The 24,051-nt window shown below is 43.9% G+C and overlaps 1 protein-coding gene across 8 annotated transcripts in view; it reads left to right on the forward strand.

Moving 5' to 3' along the window:
• NCAM1 (neural cell adhesion molecule 1) overlaps positions 1-24,051 on the forward strand; it is a 436,293-nt gene that overhangs the window by 372,458 nt on the left and 39,784 nt on the right. For 4 of the 8 annotated variants that reach the window (XM_049856941.1, XM_049856945.1, XM_049856942.1 and 1 more), the window contains exons 8-14: positions 9,503-9,645; positions 16,137-16,166; positions 20,387-20,537; positions 20,896-21,080; positions 21,609-21,705; positions 21,973-22,143; positions 23,277-23,408. In XM_049856941.1, the coding sequence (XP_049712898.1) occupies positions 9,503-9,645; positions 16,137-16,166; positions 20,387-20,537; positions 20,896-21,080; positions 21,609-21,705; positions 21,973-22,143; positions 23,277-23,408 (909 nt within the window). The remainder of the gene's footprint in view (positions 1-9,502; positions 9,646-16,136; positions 16,167-20,386; positions 20,538-20,895; positions 21,081-21,608; positions 21,706-21,972; positions 22,144-23,276; positions 23,409-24,051) is intronic. The other 4 variants (XM_049856943.1, XM_049856947.1, XM_049856944.1 and 1 more) reach the window with 1 other exon arrangement.

Below are 24,051 nucleotides of genomic sequence, written 5' to 3' on the forward strand. Positions count from 1 at the left end.
TATAATCGATAGTGTCAGTCAGGAACCTGTAAGTGCCTGCTATGGGTCCAGTATTGCCAAGGTTAAAAGATTAATAACATGGAGCCTGTTCCCATCAGTAGGTTCACAGGCTGACATAGGTGGCCAATGCTAAAATCCTGAACCACAGCCCATTGTAATGTATAGTGACAATAGGTACAGAATTTCATAGGAAAAAAAGATGTCTTGTCCTGCATGACAGAAGTTAGAGAAGTCTTCACAAAGGATGTGCTATTTCCTAAGTAGGGGTTCCCCCAACAAACAGGGATGGGTGATGTTTTGGCAGCTCAGGTACAATCCCTGAGGCAGGAAAAGCACTTGTGGTGGAGAATATTAGCTTCGTGGGCAGGGTCTTGTGTCAATTTTATTCAAGTTGTATTCCCAGCACCTAAAATAGTACTTGGCATATAATAGGTGTTAGTATTTGAATGGGGCAGTGGTGGTTCAGTGGTAGAATTCTCACCTTCCATCTGGGAGACCCAGGTTCGATTCCCAGCCAGTGCGTCTCACGGTCAGCCACCACCCCTGTCAGTTGAGGCTTTCGTGTTATTACGATGCTGAGCAGGTTTCATTGGAGCTTCCAGACTAAGATGGACTTGGAAGAAAGCCCTGGCAATCTACTTGCGAAAATCACCCAATGAAAACTCTGTGGATCACAAAGGTCTGATACAACCGATCATAAGAATGATGCTGTTAGCTGTGGTGGAGTCAGCCCCTGACTGATGGTGACCCCATGCACAACAGTGCCAGGAGCATTTTGTTCTGTTGTGCATGGAGTCACCATCAGTCAGGGGCCGACTCCACCACAGCTAACAACAACCACAAGTATTTGAACAAATGAAGGAATAGCAATGAATTCCATGTGAATGAAGCATAATGTAGGTGACAAGGAAATGAGCCTGGAAACACCTGTAATTATCACTTGTGGCCCCTGGCTTTGCATCTCTGTTCTTTAGGGAATTGTTTTAGACATTACCTTCATAAACTAAAAATAATATTCCACATGAATGGAGCATTTACCATGTGCTAAGCATCATGTACAGTGCTCTCCGTAAATTCACTCATTTAATCCTCATCACGACCCTGGGAGGTAGATTTTTAATTATTTATTATCCCCAGTTTACAAATGAGGAAACTGAAGCACAGATTAGGTGACCTATCCAAGGTCACGCAGTTAGTGTGTGGTGGAGCCAGAATTCAAGCCCAGGCAGGTAGCTTTAAAGTTCTTCCTAAGTTAAACAATGGTGGAAACTACTGGTGGTGTAGTGGTTGAGAGCTCAGGCTGCTAACCAAAAGGTCAGCAGTTTGAATCCACCAGCAGCTCCTTGGAAACCCTATGGGGCAGTTCTACTCTGTCCTGTCAGAATCGACTCAACAACAATGAGTTTAGCTTTGTTTGGTATCTGAATTATATGTGGTATGACAAGTAATAATAAAATTAGTGTTCTGTATTTTTACTGCCATTTAAAACATGGTTCATGTGTAAAAGTACACTCAGCTCTAACTGGTCTGGTCAAGACACATCCTGTCTTCTCTTCCAGGTCTTTCTGGTGATGATGGCTTTCCCAGAAAGGAGGGCTGGGTACGGAGCGAAAGCCATGTAGGAGGCATGGTAGAGTGAAGAAAATGGGAACGGGCCAGGGAGAGGGAGTAACAAGGCAGGGAAAGTAGGATGCGGGGGATACTGTGGCAAGACAGGGTTTGTCCTCCCAGCTTCCTTGTACACCATACACCTCCTGTTTGCACAAGGGCATGTGCGCACACACACATTTCCTTCCCAAGGCTGCAGCTGGAAGAACGTACATTAGACAGCAAATAGAGGACAGGTGGCGAGGCTCCTGGAGAGGGAGGTAAGAAAGTCATGGACTCATAGGGACTGCATCTAATCCAGCCCTGTCCAGAATGAGAACCCTCCTCTATAATATCCTAAGGAGAGCTCATGTAGCCTGCCCATAAATGCACCCTTTCCTTCTCCAAATCACCTTCTTCACCTTCTTTCACTCCTTCTCCTCTTGCCTCCCTCATTGGTTTAAGAGATGGAAGTGTGGGCCAAGGAGCCAGGTGGGGACAAGCATGCTAGCCAGAGCTTCATCTTTCTCCTCACCCTTTTTTTTCCTTCTCTTTTGCCTTCTGGCTTGCCACCTGGACCAGCATTCGGGGAGAAATGGGGCAGGTTCTTCAGTGGTAGCAGAAGCTACAGCGATGAGGTCGAAGAGGAAAGAAACCTGTAGCTTAGAAAGTTAAGGGCTCAGAACTCCTGCGCCTTCAAGAAGTATGTAAGGGGTGTGTCTAAATCAGGGACTTCCGTAATTGGACCTAAGTGACATCATTTTTTCCTGAGAAAAGGACATGTTCTAGCATGCGTTGCCCTAGTTATCAGCTAAGCTCTTTTTACTAAGTCATTGCATCCTGCCTGCCTTTGTATTTGGCAGTGAGTTTCCTTCCATTGCGCCTCTCCCCATGGGCCCTTCTGAAGAAAAGTTTTTGTCTCCACAGATTGTTACTATGCTTGTGCTAATACACTTGGCATGTCAGGCTGCTGTGGGCTTGAGGCATGTTCACCAGTGGACAGAGGGCCTTGCCAGCTGACCCTTGTGAGTCACAGTACAGGGCAAGGGCCCGCAGGAGGGCGCACTGGTCATGGCCTTCAGGGGACTGTTCACCCTCTCCTTTCAGGGAAGCAGGGCCCCAGGAGCCTGGATGGGGGTGGGGGAGCAGGCAAGGTTGGCCCTTAGTGGCAGAGTGCAAAGCCATGGGCATGCTGGAAGAGAAGAGCAGACAGACGTGCTTGGAAGCCTTATAAGGAATGCTGTCCTCACAGAAGGGCCCATGGGAAGAGGTACGTTGGAAGTCTATAGCGTTCAGTCCCGTGGAGACAGGTGGAGAATAAGAACAGAAATGCAAAGCCAGGGGCCCACAACAGAGGTTAATTAACACCAAGCAAGAAATTTTTTTCTAAGAACCATCAGAAGATGAAGCCTGAAGCAATCCCTCTGGATGGTGGCATACAGAGGGAGGGAGCCTTTTCATAAGTAGGGTGACCCTGTGTCCCTATTTGCCTAATAATGCCTGTGGTCCCAGTGTAATTATTTAGAGCACCCTTTCACTCCCAAGAGTGTCCTAGTTTAGACAGTAAATTACAAGATGTCCTATTTATAAGGCGGTACTCCATGCATTGAGAGTTCATTCTGACAATAGCACAGCTCCTGAAGTGCAGAGAGAATTAAGTAATCAGGAAGAAGCCTGCCTGCCTTCCAACAACTATAGACTATACAAAATTAGCCATTGGTAATATTGCTTTTAATAAGAATATAATTTTCCTTTTTTTTTGAAGACTTGTACAATGCACCTTTTGTAACCATCTGGGAAGTGGAGCTGCCAAGACCAAATATTAATATATGTTAACTGACTCTCATCTGTCTTCTCTTAACCCTTCAGGATGAAGGGATGAAGGTCTCAAAAACACTGTCTAGATCCTAGGTTTCAAGCAGCCAGAAATTCAACGTTTCTATGACTGTTTCCAGACCCCAAGAAAACTGTTCAGTTTATTGAATTAGTTTTTTTGGCTGATTTTTTTTTTTTTTTTTTTTTTACCTTTTCAATCTGTGATTCTAACAGTATAGCAATGCAACGTTTATTTTACCTCTCCAGAACCTCCTGTTCAGCAGCACTTAACACTTATTCCTTCCAGTAAGAGCTGTAATCTCCTTGAAAGTCGTATTTATTGAGATAATTACAAAGTCTTCCTATAGGAAAACCTCACTCATGTGGACGCTATTAATTTGAATTTCTGATCATTTGACCACGTTGACCTGACACATGTTGTTGTTGTTAGGTGGCGTCAAGTCAGGTCTGACTCGCAGCGACCCTGTGTAGAACAGAACGAAACACTGCCCAGTCCTGCACCATCCTCACAATCGTTGCTATGTTTCAGCCTATTGTTGCAGCCAGTGTGTCAATCCATCTCACTGAGGGTCTTCCTCTTTTTTGCTGACGCTTTCCTTTACCAAGCATAATGTCCTTCTCCAGGTACTGATCCCCCCTGATAACACATCCAAAGTATGGGAAATGAAGTCTCACCATCCTCACTTCTAAGGAACGTTCTGGCTGTACTTCTTCCAAGACAGATTTGTTTGTTCTTCTTGCAGTCCATAGTATATTCAATATTTTTCACCAACACCATAATTCAAATACATCAGTTCTTCTTTTGTCTTCCTTATTCATTGTCCAGCTTTCACTTGCATGTGAGGTGATTGAAAATACCATGGCTTAGGTCCGGCACACATTAGTCCTCAAAGTGACATCTTCGCTTTTTAACACTTTAAAGAGATCTTTTGCAGCCAATTTGCCCAATGCAATACAACATTTGATGCCTACGTGTTAGCCATTAAAAAAGTATTTGCTGAGTAGGCTATTGGGTCAGATTTGGAATCCCTAGGTGGTGCAAACAGTTAATATGCTTGTCTGCTAACCAAAAGGTTGGAGGTTGGAGTCCACCCAGAGGTACCTTGGAAAAAGGCCTGTCGATCTTCCAGAAAATCAGCCACTGAAAACCCTATGGAGCATAGTTCTACTCTGACACACAGGGGGTCACCATGACTTAGAATAAACTTGACAGCAACAGGTTATTGGTTTTTAGGACAGATTAAATTTAAGAGAATATTTTGAATTATACAAGTGATGTTATATAAAGGCAGACATTTGCTACAAAAAAAGAAAAAATTATAGCTTTGTCTTTGTTTTCTGTGTACTAAAACAGAAATCAAGGGCCTCAACTTGGAAGACATATGCAGGCCATAGCTCGTTATCCTACTTGGGGTTACTGTATGAATCTTAATATAAAAGAAAAGTGATTCTTTCAAAAACTACCCAGAATTCTGATTTTCTGTTTGTTTATCTAGCCTAGGCTTTTTCTCTGTTCGTCAAATAAGTTACATTTGTGCCATGCTGTCTTTTTTTCTTCTATGGAAGATTCAGCAATTTGAGAGTATAATTGTTTTAAATTGGGAAAATTCAATTTTCTCTAATGTTTTAACATTTAGCTCTGCTTTGGAATGCCTATGTTTTCTTGCATTACCCAAAACATTTGGAAAATCAACTCATTTCATCTCATCTCCTTCACATCCCCAGCCCCACCCCACAGCCCCCAACTGGTTACTTGCCTAATTTCCTTACTTGACTTCATGCTAATAACATTCTCCTGGTCATTAAGAATCTCAGAGTCATTTGGACTCCCTCTCCTTTCTTTGGAGTCTTCCCGTCCCAACTTGCCCTCTGTTGCTTTGCTACTTCTTATGAAATTTTCCTTCAGCATCTCTCTTGAAGCTGCCATATTCTTCTGGTATCCCCTGAAACGACCTAGTTCAGGATGGTATAACCTCACATCTGGGTCATTGCCAGAGCTTCCAAATTGGTTTTCCCACCTCAAGGCTTTCTCCTCATTCTAAATCATCTTGAATTTTTTCCTAGATTAACTCGCTTGAAATACAAATGATCATTTTGTCCCCCTGATCAAAAACTGTCAGGGGACCTCCACCAGCCACTGGATAAAATACAAGCCAGTACTTTAACCAGGCAATCAGGACTCTTCCTGCCAGGGGCCAGCACCTTCTCTTTCTGCTTTGAGGCATGAGCACTTGGCTCATGCCATACTGTTCTCTTCACAGCCTTCCCTTTACATGTTCTTGCTTCTTTGTTTTTATTGAAGCAGCTTTCTCCCCCATGAGTCTGTCAATTTGTCATACTATGGGAGCTTGTGTGTTGCTGTAATGCTGGAAGCTGTGCCACTGGTATCCAGGGTCACCCATAGCAAACAGGTTTCAGCTAAGCTTCCAGACTAAGATAAACTAGGAGGAAGGACCTGGCAGTCTACTTCTAAAAAGAATTAGCCAGTGAAAACCTTATGAATAGCAGCGGAACATTGATATAGTGCTGGAAGATGAGCCCCTCAGGTTGGAAGTCACTCAAAAGACAACTGGGAAAGAGCTGCCTCCTCAAAGTAGAGACGACCTTAATGACATGAATGGAGTCAAGCTTTGGTGACCTTCATTTGCTGATGTGGCCCAACTCAAAAGGAGAAGAAATAGCTGAAAACGTCCATTAATAATTAGAACCTGGGATGTATGGCGTATGAATCTAGGAAAATTGGCAATTGTCAAAAATGAAATGGAATACGTAAAGATCAATATCCTAGGCATAAGTGAGCTGAAATGGACTGGTATTGGCCATTTTGAATCAGACAATCATGTGGTCTACTATGCCAGGAATGCCAACTTGAAGAGGAATGGTGTTGCATTAATCGTGAAAAAGAACATTTCAAGATCTATCCTGAAGCACAACGCTGTCCTTGATAGGATAATATCCATACGCCTGCAAGGAAGACTGCTTAACACAATGATTATTCAAATTTACGCACCAACCAGCAAGACCAAAGATGAAGAAATTGAAGATTTATACCAGCTTTTGCAGTCTGAAATTGATTGAACATGCAATCGGATGCGTTGGTAATTACTGCTGATTGGAATGCAAAAGTTGGAAACAAAGGTTTGGTAGTTGGAAAATATGGTCTTGGTAATAGAAACAATGCTGGAGATCACATGATAGAATTTTGGAAGACCAACAACTTCTTCATTGCAAATACCTTTTTCCACCAACATAAACAGTGACTATACACATGGACCTTGCCAAATGGAATACACAGGAATCAAATCGACTACATCTGTGGAAAGAGACATTGGAAAAGCTCAATATCATCAGTCAGAACAAGGCCAGGGACCGACTGTGGAACAGACCATCAATTGCTCATATGCAAGTTCAGGTTGAAACTGAAGAAAATTAGAACAAGTCAATGAGAGCCAAAGTACGACCTTGAGCATACCTCCCCTGAATTTAGAGACCATCTCAAGAATAGATTTGACGCATTGAACACTAATGACCAAAGACCAGACAAGTTGTGGAATGACATCAAGGACATCATAAATAAAGAAAGCAAGAGGACATTAAAAACAGAGGAAAGAAAGAAAAGGCCAAAATGGCTGTCAGAAGAGACTCTGAAACTTGCTTTTGAACATCAACCAACTAAAGCAAAAGGAATAAATGACGAAGTAAAAGAACTGAACAGAAGATTTCAAAGGGTGGTTCAAGAAGACAAAGTAAAGTATTATATAATGACATGTACAAGGAGCTGGAGATAGAAAACCAAAAGGGAAGAACACGCTCGGCATTTCTCAGACTGAAAGAACTGAAAAAATTCAAGCCTCCAGTTGCAATAGGGAAGGATTCTATGGGGAAAATATTAAATGATGTAGGAAGCGTTAAAAGAGGTGGAAAGAAAACACAGAGTCGTTATAACAAAAAGAATTGGTCGACGTTCAACCATTTCAAGAGGTAGCATGTGATCAGGAACCAATGGTAGTGAAGGAAGAAGCCCAATCTGCACTGAAGGCATTGGCAAAAAACGAGGCCCAGTAATTGACGGAATATCAATTGAGATGTTTCAACAAACAGAAGCAGTGCTGGAAGTGCTCACTTGTCGATGCCAAGAAATTTGGAAGACAGCTACCTAGCCAACGAACTGGAAGAGAGCCATATTTATGCCTATTCCCAAGAAAGGCGATCCAACAGAATGCAGAAATTATCGAACGATATCATTAATATCACACACAAGCAAAATTTTGCTGAAGATCATTCAAAAGCGGCCGCAGCAGTATGTCAACAGGGAACTGCCAGAAATTCAGGCTGGTCTCAGAAGAGGACGTGGAACCAGGGATATCATTGCTGATGTCAGATGCATCCTGGCTGAAAGCAGAGAATACCAGAAGGATGTTTACATGTGTATTATTGACTATGCTCAGGCATTTGACTATATGAATCATAACAAATTATGGATAACATTGCAGAGAATGGGAATTCCAGAACACTTAATTGTGCTCATGAGGAACCTGGGCATAGATCAAAAAGGCAGTTGTTCGGACAGAACAAGGGAATACTTCATGGTTTAAAGTCAGGAAAAGTGTGTGTCAGGGTTATATCCTTTCACCATTCCTATTCAATCTGTATGCTGAGCAGATAACCTGAGAAGCTGGACTATATGAGAACAGGGCATCAGGATTGGAGGAAGACTCATTAACAACCTGCGTTATGCAGGTGACACACCTTTGCTCGCTGAAAGTGAAGAGGACCTCAAGCACTTACTGATAAAAATCAAAGACCACAGCCTTCAGTATGGATTACACCTCAACATAAAGAAAAGAAAAATCCTCACAACTGGACCAGTAAGCAACATCACGATAAAGAGAGAACAGATTGAAATTGTTAAGGATTTCATTTTATTTGGATCCACAGTCAACACCCATGGAAACAGCAGTCAAGAAATAAAAAGAAGCATTGCATTACGCAAATCTGCTGCAAAGGACCTCTTTAAAGTGTTGAAAAGCGGTGTGCCTGGCCCAAGCCGTAGTATTTTCAATCGCATCATATGCTTATGAAAACTGGACAAGGAACAAGGAAGACTGAAGAAGAATTGAAGCCTTTTAATTGTGGTGTTGGCGAAGAATGTTGAATATACCATGGACTGCCAAAAGAACAAACAAATCTGGCTTGGAAGAAGTACAACCAGAATGTTCCTTAGAAGCAAGGATAGAGAGACTACGTCTTACATACTTCAGACGTGTTGTCAGGAAAGATCAATCCCTGGAGAAGGATATCATGCTTGATAAAGTACAGAGTCAGCGGAAAAAAGGAAGACCTCAATGAGATCGATTGACACAGTGGCTGCAACAGTGGGCTCAGGCATAACAACAATTGCGAGCATGGTGCAGGACCTGGCAGTGTTTCATTCAGTGGTACATAGTGTCGCTATGAGTCGGAACTGACTCGACTGCACCTAACAACAACAAAAACAACCTCAAAGTTCCACCTACTGAAAACCTCGTTGCTGAGCCCGAGAGCTGTCTCCTTCCGAAGCATCCAGCCAGGAGAGCACTTCTCTGCTGAATGCCTCCTGCACGCATTGCCCTTAGCACTGGTGAGATGTAGGATACTGTTTTCACTGTGATCATTTCCATGTTGTCATTTGCCTACTTCATTGTCAGCTCCTTGGGGGTTCAGCTCTGTATTTCTGACAACACCCGGCATAGGGTCTTGTACTTAGTAAATGGAGTCTCTGGGTGGTGGAAAAGTTTAACACGCTTGGCCGTGGAAGCTCATTTGAGTTTGGAGGTTCGAGTCCATCCACAGGCTGCTTGGAAAAAGGCCTGGTGCTCTACTTTCAAAAAATCAACCACTGAAAACCATAGGGAGGAGCACAGTCCTCCTCTGACACACATGGGGTCTCCGTGAGTTGGCGATGACTCAGCGGCAACCGGTTTGGCTCACTTAGTAATCAGATAACTTCTGATGAGTTGGGTGCGTGTCATAATTTAAACCCAGAAATGGAAAAAAAAAAAAAATCAGGTAAACTTACAGAAATGTTTTATCTTTTCAGCAAAACCCAAAATCACTTACGTAGAGAACCAGACTGCCATGGAGCTGGAGGAACAGGTTACTCTTACCTGTGAAGCCTCGGGAGACCCCATTCCGTCTATCACCTGGAGAACTTCCACCCGGAACATCAGCAGTGAAGAAAAGGTATAATGTTGCCCAAGAGTTTCAGGGCCGAGGAATGCAGACATGACGCAGTTTGGGCCTGCTCCATGCCCAGTCATCTTTGGTGAGCCAGAAGATGGGATGTGGCCACCAGCAGCCACAGTCTAGTCTTGTGGCCTCCTTCCCCCAGCCTATCCAGACATGTCCTGCTTAGCATTCCCTTGCAATGAAACGGGCACAATTCCTTGCATAGATTTTCAGGGGTGTAATGTTAGTGGGTATGGTCAAGTTAGGCATTCTGGGGAGGAAGGGAAGAGTGATTTTCAATCCCAGGGCTAGGGAGCTGAGAGGAGCAAGGAGAAGCCAAGATCCTGGTGCACCAGGTGATACTATCATCATCTCGGGAGCACCCAAGGAAATGTCTCCTGGAAATAATAGGGATCAAAATGACCCTATTGATTCTTTTCCTTATGTTCTGTATACTCACGCTATACTTGCACTATACACACAAAAGCTTGGTTGCCTTTGTGTCTGCCTGTGTTCTTAGTCACTTATGGATATCATTGTCCTAAAGGCGAAAATAATTAGCAGTTTTTAAGTGATGATTGCTACACCCAAGCTCCGGAACGTATTCACTGAAGGTTTGAGAACATAGTAGCAACCTTCCTCGTACATTAAAATGACTGGGGCATTTAGCATTAAAGCACATGGATTTATAGGCTACCAGAAAGCTATCATTATTATTGACATTGAATAAAAGTGAGGGGACCCCTACATTATGCAGCCATTTTGTTACTGAGTGGGCTAAAAGCTGGAGGAGGAAGAAGCTTGGTTTGAAACCAACTTTAACCCTCTTGTGGCACTTCTCCAACCTCATCTCATACATCTTGTAGTAACGGGCTTCATTTTAGATGCCCAAGGTTTTGTCACCTATTCAGGCATAATGGCCTTCGCCTTAAAGAGCAGTTATAATGGATTGCTTATTGACCAGAATGTCAAAAATGATAGATCTTTATGCTTCTTCCTGCCTAAAGGAAATCCCTAAAGAGGATAAACTCAAATCAAGCTAAAAAGGGATAATGTGAAATACCAGAGTCAAATTTGGGATTTGCGCTTGAGCAGCTGTCTTCTGTCCTGCCACTGGAAACAAAACCACATCACAGGGAGCAGAAACTGGTGTTCTAAGTAACTTGTTATTAATTTTTGCAAGTTTTAACTCCAGAGTTGGATTCAACTTACCAAAAAAAAAACCAGCTGAGGAACTGCTAAGTATTTTTGAAACTTACATATGCTGTTTGATATCATGGAAATCAACTCTATTAAGAAATGTGGTGTCTACTTGGATAATTTCTTTATCAACATTGGAATTAAAGTCTTGGCTAAGATTTCAGCTCCCATTGTGTGTGTTGTATGGATAGAATGTGCATCTTAGGACTTAAATCACAGGGCCTGCAACTTGGAGGATCTTTGTACATCAGGCTTGGGAGCAGATTTGTCCGGAATGACCCAGTCAGTGTATATCATTGACCTACAGTGAAGGGCAGAAATAATACCTATCTCAGATGAACGACACTTTTAAATTCTATGTCTTCTCCAGAAATAGCTCAATAGCCAAACTAGACCAGAAAGGTTACCAAGATTTGTGCCTACCTCAGGTTCTTTAGTATTTGGCACTTCTGGCTTATATCAGTGAGTTCATTTTTACAGAATGAGCGCAAATAACCAGACACTAATACATACTCAGGTGTCCGTGGGTGGCGCAAATGGTTAAGCACTCAAGTACCAGCCAAACGGTTGGAGATTTGAACCCACCCAGAGGCACCCTGGAAGATAGGCCTGGCAATCTGCTTCTGAAAGGTCACAGCCTTGAAAACCCTATGGAGCAGTTCTGCTCTGCACACAGGAGATGAAAGAGACTCAACAGCAACTCACAACAATAATATATACTCATTCTTCCTAAATATTACGAGACCCAAGGTTCAGTGGGAACCATCTCAAGCACAGTGGGGACTCATTTTTTTTTTTAATTCAGCTATCTGTGTAGAGCATCTCTCTTAATCTGAGATAATTTTTTAAACCCAGCCACAGAGATTTTAACTAACAACTTTTAACTAACAACTGTCTTTAAATCTACTTGAAGTGACATTATTGGGACAGGAGTGAATTGGTGTTAGAACAAGTCCTCCAAGCCAGCCAGTGATGTGACACCAGATTGTTAACATATTTGCCTAAATTAAACACTATACAAGAAAAGCTGCCATTTCTATTAATTATATGTTGATAACAAAGAGGCATGATGGCTGTCTTCTACAGTGGATAGCTGATAGTTAAGAAAACAAATAAGGCCCATTTGTGAGCAAATTGGACTTCAGATAATAAATTTCACTTTTTCTTTGGCGGCTTCTCCCCACGTTGGAGCCATTTAAAGTTGCATTATATATAACTAGGCACCAAGATTACTAAAGTCACTAAATTACAGGAGTAGCAGAAAGTAGTTTTCTTTTTAAAATCGTAATGATACGCTAAGCAGATGAGACTAGACAATTTTTTGTCTAATTGGTAAGAAGGTAAAGAAACTTCCTGAGAATTGGATCACATGCAATGCTGGAATCATAAAAGGTTGGAAGGCACCTTGGCGGTTCTCTCATCTCACCTGGCACCCCTTTCTAGAATCCCTGCCAAAAGGCCACTCAGTCCTGGCTGAGGGTGATGGTATCATTCATTCATAGCACAGTCAGCCAACAGTGATGGTTAGAAAGGTCTCCTTCCTTGCCCCTTCCATTTCTCATTCCTTCCCACCTCTGCCCTTCAGTCCTTTGTATGAGAGCTATGAAATTTGAAAGTAACTGTTAGATTCTCTACCAACGATTGTGAAGGTGGCTCAGGACTAAGCGGTGTTTCATTCTGTTATACGTGGGGTCACTATGAGTCAGAACCAACTTGAGGGCCCCTAACAACAATAAATTAGGTTCTTTACCCTTCTTCCCTTTAACACGCCCAGTTCCTTTTGCTGTTTCCTATGGGTCATAGTTTCTACTAGACAGCTTCAGTCCACTAGTGTACTTCTAAAATTTCATGGTGCCCGGAAGTCCAGACACAATCTAACTAATGCACACATCAGTGGAGCTATTGTCTCCCTTGATCTGGACGCTATAATGTAGTTAAAGTTGCATTAGCTCTTTAGCAGATTCCCTATCCTGATGCCTCATGTTGAGCTTGTAGTCAACTAAGATGACTGGGTCTTTTTTTACATGAACTTTGTTTAAGCCACATATTCCTATCCTGCTCTTACGCAATTGATATCGTAACCCATAATTCAGAATTTTATATTTACTTCTGTTAAAAATTTTGTCTTGGTTGTTGCAGACCAATGTCTCTCAGTGGAGTCACTATTGGATTTGGAATGAATCTTCCTTGGGTGGGAATGCCCTATGCATTGCAGAATATTTAGCATCAACTGGCTCCCTTCCCATTAAATGCCAGTAGCAACCAGCAATCATTGTGATTACCAAAAATGCCACATTTACAAACAGCCCCTGGGTTGGAACCACTGTTTTAACCCATCTTTCTAACCAGTCTGGACTGGCTTTCATCAGAACTGTCTTTTGTCCCTCAGAAGTCCTTGTCCAGGACATTTCAACCCATATGGGTCCCACTGCTTCATTTATGTATATTCAGTCCATGGCAACCCAACCCCAAGCACAGGACCCAAAGACAAGCAACCAGGTAGCCTTCCCATTGTATCTGTCATCTAACATTTGTATTAGCTGTTGCTTCCAACCTTGTATGAATACTTATTTGAAATATCATTGTCCAGGTTACTGATAAAACTGTTGACTGGGACATGGTCAAGTACAAAGCACTTGGAAAGCCACAGGCCTTCCCTCTGGGTCAGTGTCTCAGAAGGTAGAGCATCTAATGTCATGGTACTCACTGAGGATTTGATGGCTTTTGTGGAAGACTCAATGATTCCTTTAATAAACTTAGATACACTATAAGCTAATTAAAGCAGCTCTCTCTGTCTTTTGCTTCACTGCTTAGTACAAAAACCGTAGGGTCTAGTATTATGCTTCTTAAAAGAAGAGAGAAGAAAAAGTTTTCAACCATAGACACGTACTCGGTGACTTCCTTCTGGAATACCAGATATTCTTCTTCATTTAAAAAAAGAAAAAGAGAAGCAAACTGAAAACAGCACAGTGAGCCTGAATGTAACACCCTATCTTTGATGGTGTCTCTGAGTTGAGTTCAGTTACTTGAGATTGATTATCATCAATCTGTTCAGTAAGCTTCAGCTAGTTGGGTTGATTTAGCTGAACAACTGATAATAACTAGACTAAGTCAAATCATTTGTATCCTTGAGATCGTTAGGGTAGGTCAATTGTCTGAAAGTTAACCTATTAAGTTGTGGCCACTATTAAGTTGACCAAAAAAAAAATTTGCCTGTTTGATCATGCATGTGGAGGTCACTGTGATGCTGCAGATACATAGAACGTTTGCACATCCACCCCATCTTCATTACTCATCTTACCCTGATTCATTTTAAATATTGCCAGGTGTTGAGTGGGTGGTGGCAATTTCTACGTAGCATTTACATATTGAATGAGACTCACAGATCAAAGACTCCTGATGGTTTGGTCAGTCCATCCCCGGAAGAACAAACCCACTGTATGCTTATTTGACCATCTCAGTGCCTTTGAAATGACCGGTAAAGAAAGGCACATGAAGCCTTAATGATTAAAGAAAAGGAGAGGGGTGAAGAGTTAAGATCAGAAGAGACAGACAATGAAAAGTATTTTAAAAACCTTGAACTTCGGTTGACCAAGTGTCCTGTAAATAAAACTTTTGAAATTCTGAATTTTCTAGAAATCGAAGCTTTGTTTTCACTAGGTGTGGGGGAGAAGTTCTTAATTCAGGAAAAACCCAGTACCTACTTTTAAACATTGGAAAAACTGACTGCAATGAGAAATCAGAGCCTAGTTTACCCACAGGGTAGTGGGCACGTGTTTCACTGGGAATGCATAGGGTAAGCATAGGGATACTCAAGTGTATATACATGTTCCTGCACACTGTGTGTAAGACAGTAAAATGTGTTAACATTTAAAGAACCTAGAACTGATTCTTTTTGGAGCATTACTAATCATGTTTTAGTTTATTTTATGTGTATATATTTGCATATCTGATTAAAGTAGCCCATACCTTCACTAAACTGTCAGGGCCAAGACACACACAGGTAGCACTGTGATTCCTATTAGAACCACTTATTCTAAAAGCCACAAAAATCAGAGGACAAAAGCTTTGGGAGAGACAGAAGGAGCATCAGATTTGAAAAGCAAACAACTGCATATGATATAGACCCTCAAAAAAAAAAAAAAAAAAGGTCTTGCTGAATCCAACCCTGGCATGTGACAGACAAGCTTCTAAGTGTTGTGGAATTGGCAACCACATTCGACATGTTGGCCCACTGTTACTGTGGTCTTTGCATGTTCCTCTGTTCTCGCAGTTTTCTTCATTCCAACATCCTGTGACGTAACGCAACATTTTCATCCTCGTTTCTCACAAAAGCACCTTGCATTTAGTAGACTCTTAGTAAATGTTTGCCAACTCATTAACATTCCCCGGAGTGCATTACTATGTTGCTAGCATCTTTTCTGTCCTTTTTGCATCTGAACACCAGGGACAGTCAGACAGTCATGCCACCTAATATAAAGAACAATGCAGGTATGATGTTTTTGACTCCTGGTTTGAAAACAGAAAAACTGTAAGGAAAGTAGGTCACCAAGTTTCAGATCAACAAAAACTGCAAATGTAAAGTGCCCCAGTTCTCTATGTTTCTGTTTTGGCTCACTCCCTTGTGAATGCCACGTTTGATGAAAGTGGAGCCTGCTGGAGCCTGCATGCCATCCAAGCATTCCTCTGCCTTTAAGAGGTGACAGGAGCCCTGCCCCAGCACTCAGCATCTGTATCCTCAACTCTTCCTGACCCATAGTTTCAAGGACTGCATTCTTCTCACTCCTAATGTACCTCTCTGGTCCTTGCTTTTTTTTCCCCTTGTTTAAATTTTTTTTAATTATTTCTAACAGAATGCATGCAAAGAGTTATAAAATGCATGAGCATAAAATGGCATTAGTATACCTACGATAAGCTCTGTAATAAAATCCAAAAGAGGCAGCATACTCTCTAAGTATCTCTAGATCATGGGATTAGAACTAGTCTTGCTACCCAACCCACGAGGAATATTTACGACCTTCTACAACAGGAGCAGTCTACTATGTCTGCTAAGACCCCTATATATGTCTACCAAAGCTTAGGGAAGGCTTTACCTTTAATGGGCATAAGAAAAAAAAAGTTGAATGTAAACTGAATCCCAAGTTCAGTTGGGTGATAAACACAGCACTGAAGTGGGCCTTGGAAAAAGTTCTGAACTGAGAAAAGCTGCATGTGCAGGGACTGCGGTGTGGTACACCGATCTCTGAAGCGACATGTTGTAAAATTTCACTGCTTTCTTGTTGTGTTTTATATCTTGTTCTCTCCAGGCTTCGTGGACTCGACCAGAGAAGCAAGAGGTATAGCTTACCTGCCCACTAGCCAGTCTTTAGTTCGGAAAGCATTGCAGTTTAACTCGCTATTATAGTTTAACAACAAGACATGCTAAACTAATCGGTCCTTCCGTTAGATTACGGAATAGGTCAATAGCGGTAGCCGTTACTTAGCAATAGTGTCATTGTTGGATGAGCAAGCAAGCTGTGTTGGGAGTGGATGAACCAATCCTTATTATTTCCTAAAACTGGATCTTATTCTCTTGCCGGTGCTGGTAAAACCATACCCAGGTAATTATACTTAGAGAAATAAATTGCCCCACTTACCAGGCCAGGCATTTGGAAATGGTGAACTTTTTTTTTTATTCACCTGGTGAACGTGGCTTTGGATCATAAAATCACAGAGTGAGTGTTCTAGAAACCCCCTCGGCCCTTTCCTTTTCCAGCTCTACTCACCTTGTTGCTCGCTCGTTTGATATTGGTCGGTCTTGTAAATGATCACATAACGTTTCATCTCAAAAGCAATGCAAATTATACCTCTCGTTGGTTTTCCCAAATTGCTAAACACATCTCTTACTTTTAGAGTCATTCCATTAATGAGATTAGAGTGATTTGGCACAAATGATTTTATGTTTTTCACAGTCAGTAAAAGCCTTTGAAATTTCTCTGACTACTTGCTTCAGTGTGGGTAACGTGGAACTTAGTTTGAAAACAAATGCCAAATATTAATCTTTAGGCTTTAATTGCTACACCCCGAAGGTCCTGCTTATGATCATACCCATCATATTTTTCCCTGATTTGTGTGATTAAGTGACATATAGTGAAATAAAAACCAGTAGACTTTAAATGAGAATCAAGGATCAAATCTATAAATACCATCTTAAAGAGTAGCTCTTGTCCCTTTTTTCCAGATGGAACTTTGGGATTGTAATATTATAACTGCAGCACAGGAAGATCCTGTAGACTGTGTTTTAAACAGGTAGATCTATCCTCTGAGTCTTTCGGGATGGATTATTATTCAGAATACATAACTCATGTGTCCAGGTCGTGGACATGAATATTTAATGCTGTTTAATATTTAAAAGTTGACTGCCTGTCCTCAGGCACTGACATTTGTTTCTGCATGTGAACATGCTGCCGTCATTGAATCTAGTTCGTTATAAGCTCCCTTTGTATTATATCTTCCTTTATGTCATAGGGACTACAGTTAAGTGCATGTCCTCTCTGAAATGCTTCCCTCCTATGGCACAAGACTTGCTTAATGCTGTCACAGGCTGGATGTTTTATTGCCTGAAAGTCATGAACCCACTGGGATTGGGGAAGGGACAGAAGAAGGGTTAATTATCAGCTCCTCTTGAGCAGCCACAGATCTCATTTTGCTTGGCCCTGTACATCCCCTCCTGTCATTCTGATTTAGACCTGGTTTTTTTTTAGAGGAGGAGGAGCAGAGATTTATCAGGGAACATTAGGGGATAATCTCTTAGGGGATGTTAAGAGAATTATTATTATAAGTGGAAGTAATAGGTTTACTCCCAGGAAAGCAGACGCTTCACTCCGTTATCCAGAAGTATCCTTATCTTGAGTATCTCACTCTGAACCTAATTGACTTTCAAGTGAGCAGTGTCCCTGGGGCTCAGAAGTTCCATTCTCTCCTATCTGTCTCATTCAGAGATGAAGACCCTAGTCCAGATGAGTTCCACAGAAGGCCTGGGCTGTGGCCAATTCTATTCTGTAAGCTCTCCAAAGCCTTCGTACTTTTACCTGGAAAGAGGGAGACAAAATGTTTTGACGATAATAATGATAATTAGCCTTCATACTGTTTTTTTTTTTAAAAAAAACAGGGTCTTGCCATAATCTTTTTGTCCTTGCCCAGAGCACATATGCTCCCTCTGCCATAGCCTGGACTGTCAGTGTGACTTGTGGTCTGGGTGGCACGTAGGGGGCACTTCCTGACTTTGTCCTGGTGCCAGAGTGAAACATTTCAGGAGGAAATACTCCAGTTGCAGTGGAGTCTATCTGCATCCCCTCAGAAAGAGAACTCAAGGCATCTGGCAAATAATCCCATCATCAGTTCTTTGTGAGCCACTGCAAAATAAGCATTCTCTATAGAGGGCTGCCTAATGGTCTGTTGACAACATTAAATGAGAGAGGTTTCCACATAGAGAATTTTAGGAAAAGAGGAGATGAGATGGAAGAAAAGAATGTATAGCTATCAATGCATCCATTTTTCTGAGCTCCTCTTGAACCACTTCTTAGTCTGAGTTAAGACTGCTCCGTCCTCTGCTTTGTTGTTGTTTCTTCACACCCTGTTCTTACCTACCTGACTTTCTTTGCCTCTTTTGCTGCAGTATCTTTTCCTTATGGAAATGTTCTCTTGACTTCCTGAAGGCTCTGGTCGGTTTTTCATGTTTGGACATGGCAGCCCTGGACAAGTCCCATCTGTGTCACAAAGAATCATAATTCAGTCACTGGCTGCCATCAATGTTGGACTGAACTTGTGTTTTCACCAGATAACCAGAAAGTCCAGGGGGGACCTTGAGCTCCCTCTGCCTTCATTCCTGCTGTGTTTTGGGTAACTAGGAGCAACAGGCAGGTCAGGTCAGCTCGTTAGAGATACCTGCAGGGGACGACTTCATGCTCTGGATGCTCGTAGTTAGAGTGATGGGTAAAGATTTTGCATGACACATGAAAATCGCCACTGGGATCTATCAACACAGCCTTGCCACCCCACAGGAAAAGAGGTCCCAGAACCGAGTGTTTTCAACACACTGGATGTCTTGAGGCTTTCTAATGAAGTGCTCCACACCTATCTATTGTCATCTCTCATTAATATGTGACATTTCATGGGATGCATCTTCTCAGTGCCCCCCTCACAGATGTACAGGTCAAATGGAAGCTGAGAGCCACAGCCCTCAGAGCATTCATCTCAGAGAGGAGAGGCACTCATAGCAGTAGGTGGCGATGGTTTTGCTTGGCTTTTCTGTCTTCTTATGAGTTGCCGTGTTGTTCCGGCTTCCAGATGTGAATGTGATGGGATTTAAGTGACTGAACTAGATCTGATCCAATAGTGACAATGAAAAAAGGACTTATTGCAGTAGATCTGTTGAGACCGCTATGAAAAGCCAGTGGTGCCTTGCTTTTGAGCTCCCCAGCCTGGCTGCTGTATAACATTGAATTTCTGGGTTTTGGACTTCCCACTTACCTTATCAAAAGAACCCGAAGCCAAGTATTCTTTCATTCTTTAAAGGCCCAACCCCATGAGGTAAAAGATGCTGTATCCAGAGCACCCTCCTACCCATCTCTATAGCACATATCATGGCGATAACAGGGTGGCCCAGACCACAAGGAGCAGCACCCCTTCAGATTACCACCTTTCTTGAGGATCTGAACTTGGGCCACATGCCCAGACTCTTCCAGGCCTCCCAAACCTTTTACTTAGAGTGTCAAGGGAGGAAGAAAAAAACTCATGGAAATATACCAAGTGTTCACTACCCAAGGATTTTACTTTTAATCTCTTTTTGATCAATCATTGTAATTCCAGGGACTTGGGAAGCCAATTATAGGATCAAGGACTGGATAATGGTGGTGACTATGGTGTCAAGGATCCCAAATCAGTGTGGGACTCTCTGTACTGCCATTTCCGGGGAAGGGACACAGTTACCCTCACTCCCATTCTGATAGTCCCTGAGCTGAGTTGTCTGACTTTTTTGAATGGAATCATTTTACTTTTATGCTTGCAGAAAGAGAGGCATCTGCAGAAACAGGGGTTTCTTGTATGATTTCTTACATTTGGGCACATCCAAATTTCCCGTTACTTGTGCATGCACCGTGGAACTGGCGGATGGCCAGAGGGTTGGAAGGAAAGAATGGGGAGTATAGGTTTTCCAGAACCACACGAGGGAAGGCTGATGCTACTGAAATACCTGCTGCCCAGGGCTTTTGCTTCCATCTTAGACACCCAGATAGAGTCATCTTGGGGGGCTTTGCCCATGCTTGCCCCAACCCAACCTTGGCACATAGTTTAGGCTGTTTGACGTATATGGAGTCCCTGTTTTGGATACACCCAAGTTCCCATGGTGCTCCCCAGAGCTGCCCACGTTAGATGGTACTTAAAGTAAGACTTAGATGTTGGCACAGAGAGGAGGGAGGATGTGAGACTGATCATAAACAGCCCCCACCCTGCCCTCAGCCACGGTCGTCCTATGCTCTGCTCCGGGCTCTGACGCATCCCCCTTCCCTCCTGGCAGACCCTGGATGGGCACATGGTGGTGCGCAGCCATGCCCGCGTGTCCTCCCTGACCCTGAAAAGCATCCAGTACACAGATGCTGGAGAGTACATCTGCACTGCCAGCAACACCATCGGCCAGGATTCCCAGTCCATGTATCTTGAAGTGCAATGTGAGAAGCAACTGGAGGAGGTCGCGGGGAGGAAGGGAGGGCAGTGCAGGATCTGGATGAGAGCAGAAAATAGCGGCTAGGATGCTGCACTCTGAGCTTTAGCCATGTCCCCTGGGTGGTTGGCCCTAGGGCTTGTCCCCAAACCCACCCACACACCTTCCCCAGGCTCCCTACAAGCCTGCCTGGCCTTGAGCCTGCCCATGTAGCTCGTGTGTGCAGGAACACCGAAACGGCACTCAGCTCTATATTCAGGCATTAAGTGCTTTGGGACACACCTCGTCTTCTAGTGCAGGAAACAGGCTATGTGAGGCTCAGTGATCACGGAGGTCACCCTGAGAGTCATTTTCATTCGTTGCAGATGCCCCCAAGCTACAGGGCCCTGTGGCTGTGTACACTTGGGAGGGGAACCAGGTGAACATCACCTGCGAGGTGTTTGCCTATCCCAGTGCCACAATCTCATGGTTCCGAGATGGTCAGCTGCTACCAAGCTCCAACTACAGTAATATCAAGATCTACAATACACCGTCAGCCAGCTATCTGGAGGTGAGTGGTGGGGGCAGGGGCACGTGGAGAAGATGCAGCTGGACTATGGGTGGGCTCCTGTGGGCAGCTAAAACGTTCTCTCTTGCTTCCCTGGCACATTTGGGGGAGCCGTTGGCTGGAGAAGAAACTAAGCCCCATCCCAGGTCACCTTTCTCTCCTGCACTGATTCTCTCCTGGGGGGGGCGTCCATGAGCCCCTTTTCTGTTCTCCTCTCTGTGTAAGTCTGGGCTGGAGTCTATGGTTCATGTTTTACTGGTTCAGTCCCTGGGTAACACAGATGGCTAAACAGTTACTAACTGAAAGGTTGCAGGTTTGAACCCACACAGAGGTGTCTCAGAAAGAAAGGGCTGGCAATCTACTTCCAAAAATTCAGCCATCGAAAACCCTACAGAACGCAGTTCTACTCTGACACACATGGGGTTGCCATGAGTCGGAATTGACTCTGCTAAGTTAAACCAATAAATAAGGATCTGAGTCTATGGCCATCCCATGGTACACCTGTCACCCAAGGGCTCCTTCCTTCTAAAGGTGACCCCGGACTCTGAAAATGACTTTGGAAACTACAACTGCACTGCAGTGAATCGCATTGGACAGGAGTCCTTGGAATTCATCCTTGTTCAAGCAGGTGAGTACCCCTTAGAGAGACTTCCCACACCACCTCACCCTAGCCAGCCCACTTGGCATACTTTGGTGATGCTAGGGCTGTGGGAAGCCATTAGATGCCTGGGGATGTGGGCATGGGGCATGTGGGGAGACAGTCACATGATGTGGTGGGCAAGGAGGACCGGATTTTCAAGAGGGCAGGGATGAGAGAGACATCCTTTGCAGTTGCAAGTTTTGGTGTTGGGCCAAATGGGGCTCACGTGTGTCTCCATATCTGCCCTCCCCACAGACACTCCATCCTCACCATCCATTGACCAGGTGGAACCATACTCTAGCACAGCCCAGGTGCAGTTTGATGAACCAGAGGCCACAGGTGGGGTGCCCATCCTCAAGTACAAGGCTGAGTGGAAAGCAGTGGGCGAGGAAGTGTGGCATTTCGAGTGGTATGATGCCAGAGAAGGTAAGTGGGGAGAGGCACTGTGTCTCTTAGAGTCATGGCTGCTTTGTTAATCCGTGTTGGGGCACACTCAGCCTCAGCGTTCACTAGCCCCTCGCTGCCTGTGTGGGTAGGGTGGCACATACCACTCTCACCTACCGGGGGATGGTAGGCCCCACCACCTGAAACACCATTCCTGTCCCTCTAGAATTAGGTCGCGGTCACATCTCCATCTAGAGTTGGGCTTCTGTCCCCTGGCGCTTCAGATCGTGAGTCTCAGGTCCCTGCCAGAAGCAGAGGAAGCCATCCAAGCCGTGTTCCACTCAGAAGCCCTGCTCAGGGGCTGAGCACAGCCAGAGGCTTGCAGCCCACCTCCTACTCTGCATATTCGGATTACTCGTGTAGAACAGGCTTTCTGCCGACACCCAGCCAGTCCTGCTTTAAGTCTGCTCTTAAATCAACCCTATGATATATTTCCAAACCAAAAATTAGAGGGAAAAAAAACCTCGGATAATGCAATTTGAAGATTCTGAGCTATACTGTCTTTTCCCAAGGATGGAGTATATTGTTTAACCTCCCCACTTTTCGGTTTCACATACCTGGGTGATGCAAACGTTTAACATGCTCAGCTGCTAACTGAAAGGTTGGAGGCCCAAGTCCACCCAGAGGTGCCTAGAAAGAAAGGCCTGGCAATCTACTTCCAAAAAAATCAGCCATTGAAAATCCTATGGAGCTCAGTTCTACTCTGACACACATGGGATTGCCACGAGTTAGAATCAGCTCAACAGCAGCTGGTTTGGGGTTTCATTGGAATAATTTAGTGAAGTGGGATTTGTTCCTGTAGAAATGTTTAATCCCGGTCTGATAGGTGGTACTAGGGTGGAATTGGGAATGGGTTGAGACATCAGAGTTACAGCCATTCAGAGACATCATCCAGCCCACTTTTACTGAGAGTTAGTTCCTCCAGAAAGCTTTAGCTTCTGGAGGCAGAGGGGCTGGAGGGCATTAAGATTAGAGCTAGAAGAATTCACTCCATTTGCCTTCCTAACTTCTCCCTGACATCTCATTTCCAGTTTACAAAGGCAAGTCGATTCCATGCTAGTTTGTCCACTCAGCTTTTCACTCTTTTGTGATCCTCCTCCGTGTTCCCAAAACAGCCAACATGGAGGGCATTGTCACCATCATGGGTCTGAAGCCAGAGACGACGTATGCTGTACGGTTGGCAGCCCTCAATGGCAAGGGGCTGGGCGAGATCAGCGCGGCCTCCGAGTTCAAGACGCAGCCAGTCCGTAAGTAAAGCCAGCTGCCCTGCCTCCTCCCCATGCCCACCCTCTCCTCCCAGGGCAGTGGGGGACCCTGAGCTGACTCAACTTACTGTTCAGACAACAGCTTTTTCTCTTTCAGATCCCCCTGCTCACGGTGGCCCCACATCCTAGCTCTCTGGCTCTCAGTGGCTGCTGATGCCCATCCGTTTATCTTCTGTCTCTCTGAGGGTTGGTGACACTGTCACAGTAGCTAGTACAGCTTGTTAGAGTAACAGCCAGGGAGAAAAACGGGTGACACTTTTATTAAAGAAAATGGTGAGGGAAACAGCAGTGTGTTGTGCAGGGATTTGGGAGATGCACTTTTTGACATGGTCACCAAGGCCCCAAGTACCCTGTGACTTGAAGAAAGAGGGTAAGGACAGTGACAGCCACAGCCACAGCCACATAATTAGCTACGGGATTTTTGATACAGCAGAGATAATATGTTACAGAAAAACAGAGACTGCTGTAGCATCTATGAGCAGGAGCAAAAACACAGCAACGGAAGAGGGAGAAGGACAGCTGCGGCTTTTGTCTTTTCTGCCCCTCCTCCCCAGCCCATACCAGGAGCACACGGGGGTCTCCTTCCCATGCAGCCTCTTTCAAGGGGGGTACTTCTTCCTGATTC

The sequence above is a fragment of the Elephas maximus genome, chromosome 17 (genome assembly GCF_024166365.1).
Source record: "Elephas maximus indicus isolate mEleMax1 chromosome 17, mEleMax1 primary haplotype, whole genome shotgun sequence".
NCBI lineage: Eukaryota > Metazoa > Chordata > Mammalia > Proboscidea > Elephantidae > Elephas > Elephas maximus.